Below are 5,557 nucleotides of genomic sequence, written 5' to 3'. Positions count from 1 at the left end.
CCTGCTGGCTGGATGGTAGGTTTTAATAGGCAAGGGGCTAAAAAGTAATAGGCAGTACTAGGGTGGGAAGGACACCTCTGAAAGGAGCAGAAAGAGTAGCTGTGATCTTTGCAAATGTTTCTGAAGGTAGTCAAGCTGCACAGAGCATGCTGGTTTAGTGACATTGAAGCCCTGTGGTTTCTCCTAAATTACTGTGTCTATAAAGTATCTTTTGTGAGATTTGGATTAAAACAACAACATTCTTCTAAAACCTTTAGATCTGAATGCAATAAAAATGCTTTTATTCGACTGGAATTTTCTAAGTAGAGTTGGCAAAATTTTCTAACCAAAGTTTTGTGCATCTGACATTGATTTTAAAATTACTTATTCGTACTAGGAAGATACATACCACTCTAGATTCCACCCTGCTGCCACAACTGCTGGCACATCTCTCCATTCCTCAATAAGTCAGTGTACACAGAGAAACCCTTGCTTCATAGCCAGGGGTGAGGGGAAGCTTCTGAGGATCCCAGATACACATCAGTGATGTGAGATGAGACTTGGAAGTAAATATATCTGTGGCTTCTCTTACTTGTTGTAGGGCCTGGACTGTGGCCCTGAAAGTGTGAAGAAGTTTGTCGAAGTTGTGGGAAGGGCCAAGCAAATTGTGTGGAATGGTCCAGTTGGTGTCTTTGAGTGGGACAAGTTTGCCAAAGGAACCAAAGCCCTGATGGACAAAGTGGTAGAAGTAACTGGAAAGGGCTGCATCACCATTATTGGTAAGTAGTTGTAAGTGTTTTTCTTCTCTTTCTAAATGCAACAAGAAAGTTTCTGCTTGTCAGTACTATGTTAAAAATACTTGTCAAATTGTTTTTCTTTCTTAATGCATTAATCTATTCTTCAACTTGGAGACAGGGCTTTAAAAGCTGCTGTTTGTACTAATGCTGAGTTTGTACCAATGCTGGAACAGGACAAGCCTGTAGCAAGGCTGTGGCCAATAACATGAACAAAATCTGAGTTTCTTTTGTGTCTTACTCATTTTGTTTGTACTACAGGTGGTGGAGATACAGCTACTTGCTGTGCAAAGTGGAACACTGAGGATAAAGTTAGCCATGTTAGCACGGGAGGTGGTGCCAGCCTGGAACTGCTAGAGGGTAACTTTTCTTTTTACTTGTTTGAGCAAATCAGGTAGTTCTGGATGCATGTGTAGGTAACCAAGAAAACACAACAATAGGGTAATTGTCTTTTCTGTTCCACCACATGGAGTTGCATTTGGATTTTGAGCAATGAGCTACTCATTGCTCTTATTTTGTAGCCCTCCTAGAGGAAGAGAGGAAAAAAAATGGAGTATTCTTCTAACAGCCCAGTTTGCCACTCCCAAAAAGCAAAAATGCTGGAATAGAAAATAAAAGGCCTTGAGAATGAGCTCTCTTTTGTATATGATCCCTTGAGACACACTAACCAGACTGTTTAAAGTGCCCAGTTTCTGTTAGGGAAATCTCATCAGAACAGTTTCCAGTTGTTGCCAGAAGTCTCCTTTTCAGCACATTGTTTGAAATTCCCTGATTTTGGGGAGCCCTCTAGTGATAATTTATGAACCTGCACAAGGGTACTTGGAATTCAAAATTGTGAGAATTTACAGGATTCTCCTAATGAGGTACATTGTACTCTAAATCTAAATGAGTTTTCATTTCCTCTGGTAATTAGCTGTTTCCCAATATGTGTAAATTATCTAATGCTGTCAACTTCTCTGCAGAAGAGAAACTGCACTAAACTGTACTGCAGCTGTTGGCTTCCAGCAGTTACATGCGAGACAGAGCTTTTGTTTCTGTTGCCTAGGGAGTCATGGTAAAGGGAAAGAATGCAGATGGTTAGAAGGAAACACTGGGCAACTGATTTATTCAAAAGGACAAACTTGTCTAAGTTTTGGCCCAAAATGTAGGTTTATGTGTGGGATCTTTTAAATGTAACGGAAATTTAGCTAATTAGAAAAGCTTCTGAAGATTAAAAAAAGGCAAAGAAAGCCCCCCCAAGACCCAGGAAACTAGTGGGTTATGTACAGTGTTAAAATTCAGTACTATCACACAACTTGAACATTAGAAGGTAGGTTTTCTGAGGGGGAGGGAAAAAAAAGGCAAAACAAAAATGGTCTTTCTTTGTTATTAAAGTAGGACAAAAACACTTTAGAAAATACTGCACTTAAATAATCTCAGCTCTCAAGATAAGAATAGTCCTTGCTTCCATCAGTTGGAATGAGGCATATAAATATCTAGACCTGGGTGGTTTAATCCCAGTAAAAAAACTTGAGACTTGCAGGAGATTTTGTTTATTTTTCTTGATTCATTCTTAAAATTTCCACCTCACACTCCAAAACTGTATTTACATGCCACTAGGGATTGAAGAAAGTATGCAGCAACTCCCTAGATCCAATAAAAAAAAATCTGTTTGCCATCAAACTTAATGGAAAAATGTCTTGGGAGTTTGGATCTGACCCTAGTGGAGACTTGGATAGAAATTTACCATTATTGTTAATTGAGAATTGATGACTGAGGTATGTGAAGAATCTGTGCTGACATGCGAGTGCAGTTGTGCTCTGGGTACTGGCTGCAGCCCTAAAAGGTACTGACTGTGTGGAACAGTTTAAATGCAACCCATATGCCTTAAGAGCCACAGTCATCAACAGGAGTGCACATAGAGCCAAGCTCTTCTGTTTTAAACCTATAAAGTCTGATTATTTTTTTTTATATATGCTTAAATGTTGCAAGTGTAAAGCTTAGTTGTTTGAGGGTAGAGGGCTTCGTAACTTTATTGGTGTTTTTTAACTGCAAACAGGTAAGGTTCTTCCTGGCGTGGATGCCTTGAGCAATGTGTAGAGAAGAGAGTCACCCACTTCCCAGTCCTGTGCACAGCCCCTGAGATTCAACACTTCAGTGCTTCTGTATTTCAGCTCTGCAATAGGCAGATCACAGAATGTAAACGGAAAATGGGCCGGGCTTGAGGAGGAGACAGCAGAGATGGTTTACGACTGCAGTTTACATGATGTGGATTTGTCCACTGTTATCCCACTTGAATTAACGTACTTAGTTTAAACTGTTGTTGTGAATTTAGAGTGTATATATTTATATTTTGCCTTTTCAAAGAGATTAATCCCTGTTAGACATGTCTGTTTCTCAGAAAGGAGTGCACTGTTTAGCTTTGATGTTCTTAGGCATTTTCATCACTTGGCACGGTTCAGAAACAAGAGGGGACTCCAGTTTTTTGGAGGCTGATGGTGATAGCTGCTGAATAAACATATTTAAAGTGCTCCCAATTTGTATATGGTCCTTCTTTCAGATTTTTGGAAGAGTCTACATCTTCCTCCTAGCATCAGGATGTAGAGTTATTTGTCCTTTTTTGCACTAATATTTGTAAAGATACTTTTGGTTCAGTGGATCTGTAAGCACCCAGTCAGCATCAAAGTGAACTTCAGTAAGGAAGCAAATAGTTACAGTTTTCCTTTTACAGCAAAACTTCCATGCCATCAAGTATTAAAGTAAGATTAAATTTTGAATGTGCAAGTCTAGTAGAAAATGAAAATTTAGAAGTGTTTCCCATCTAGAGAACTTGCCTCAGAGTAGGCAACTATTGTATCTATCTATGCTGAATACCTGGCAAACATTGAAGATGAGGCAAGTAACAACTGAGTTATGGGCAAACAGCTGCAGTCTGCCTTTGCTCAACTTTGTGGTCCTAAAAGCACTGAAACTAGCATAGTAGAGCCACACACTTGGACAATTAGGCTTGTATGTGTGGCTCATTGCCACCAACAGTGCAAATGTATAATAAAGTTGAGATGTACCTTTTGACTGTCATGTGTTGGCTCCTGTGCTTGCTACAGGACTCAAATGTGAGCATAGGGTGGCCCTAAACCAAACCAAGGACTAGTCCAAACTTGAGGCTGGCTTCTGAGCATCCAAAACTGTGTTTTGGATTATTTTAGCTGTCACAGCTCAGCTCCTAAGACTTCTAAGATGATACAGTGCTCCAGCTGAACTGTCTGTGTATTTTCCTGCTGGATTAGAGAAGGGTCAGTGATGTAAAGCAGCAATTGCCTGTCTTTATTCCTAGTAAATTCCCAGCAGTATTGTTAGGAAGCTTCCCAGGAGGTTTTGCATGGACTGAATAGTATAAAGCAGTCAGGATGAACTATGGGGAGAATCTTTGAGGTAAGCAGTAAGCCACAACATAGACTACACTTTTAAGTTAATTTTTATGTATGCACACCATGTTACCAAAACAAAATGAAAGCATGTGTTAGAAGCAGACACAGCCTGTTTGCCAAATTTTGCTTGGTCACGGTGGGATGCAAATTAAAACCCAGTAACATCAAGTGTGTATAAAGCTATGCATGGAATATACAGTCATTACACTTGAAAGCTGAAAGTGGCTACTGCAGAGAAAAAGAAATCATGCAAATGACTGCAGCACTGTGGTTTTCTCCTCCTCTCTTTTGTAACCCTCCCAAGCATTGTCTGATCATGCATGAGTGATGCAGTTTTGCTGGGATGCTCGCTCGCTGTTCCTCGTGTTTCCCAGGCAGGGGTGCAGACCTCCGACAGCTGCAGTGAGGAGGCAAAGAAAGGAGTGAGCTTGTCAGCCACAAAAAGACTATGGATTTTGGAAATCTAGTACTACAAAAACAAACATTCCACCATGTTTTATAACAGATCATGCTTGTCGGCCTCTGGCAAACAAGGCCTTGTGACAGCCTGGCCCATTTTAGTGTCACTCTCATACCCCTGTGTTGTTGGATTCCCATGGAGCAGTAACAGACTTCCCCTCCACAGCTCCTTTTTAGTGTTTACAGGGGAAGGCTGGTGTGTGGCCACTACCTCTGCTGGGCTTCTTCCCCTCATCACTGAAAACAACAAACCAAAGTTATCTGTAATTAGACATGGCAAGGAGTAGTAATGCTCCAGGAATACAGACATCTGCACTTAAAAGCATTTTTCCACCTGACTTTGGATAGTTGCTACTCATATCATTAAAATGTCCTTTTGTTTCCACATGGCTTGTGAGACTGCAGGACTGTGGACCTGATGACCAGCAGGTGATTACTTGAGTGACATTTGCCCTTGCTGAACCTCATTAGGTTCCTCTCTTCCCAGCTCTCCAGCCTAGCCAGGTCATGATGGATGGCAGCGCAGCCTTGGAGTGTCAGCCACTCTCTCCAGTGTTAAGCTTTGTCTGTTCATTTTTAGGACCTGGCTACTGCAGTGATAAAATATTCTTAAGGTGTCCAGAAGTTCCTTCTCTCACTAAATTTTTAATCCTCTGGAGTCACACTGGTCTTCCTAGATTACTTTTGCATGTGTTCTGACAACTTTTCTGGACATGAATCTTTGAAAGTCCCGGTTTTACATTTTTATTGCTTGTGTTGAGAATGTTTTTGGGGCAAGGAATGTTGCTAGGTAGAAACACTGGAATAGACTAGACAAAACTGTCACAGAAAGCTCATGATGTGATGAAGATAATAGATTTAGCACCTAAATGGGATGATAATAAGAGCCAGGTGGAATAAAAAGAGCTTAAATCCTCA

General features: G+C 40.7%; 1 protein-coding gene across 1 annotated transcript in view; it reads left to right on the top strand.

Moving 5' to 3' along the window:
- PGK1 (phosphoglycerate kinase 1) overlaps positions 1-3,289 on the top strand; it is a 10,865-nt gene extending 7,576 nt beyond the window's left edge. Inside the window, exons 9-12 of the mRNA XM_009997240.1 lie at positions 4-15; positions 581-758; positions 1,035-1,133; positions 2,812-3,289. Of these exons, the coding sequence (XP_009995542.1) occupies positions 4-15; positions 581-758; positions 1,035-1,133; positions 2,812-2,852 (330 nt within the window). The 3' untranslated portion in view covers positions 2,853-3,289. The remainder of the gene's footprint in view (positions 1-3; positions 16-580; positions 759-1,034; positions 1,134-2,811) is intronic.
- Positions 3,290-5,557: the final 2,268 nt, after the last annotated feature.

The sequence above is a fragment of the Chaetura pelagica genome, unplaced genomic scaffold, assembly GCF_000747805.2.
Source record: "Chaetura pelagica isolate M959 unplaced genomic scaffold, ChaPel_1.0 scaffold344, whole genome shotgun sequence".
Classification (NCBI taxonomy): Eukaryota; Metazoa; Chordata; class Aves; order Apodiformes; family Apodidae; genus Chaetura; species Chaetura pelagica.
The sequence above is the reverse complement of the archived record's forward strand: the minus strand, read 5'-3'. Positions and strand labels throughout refer to the sequence as shown.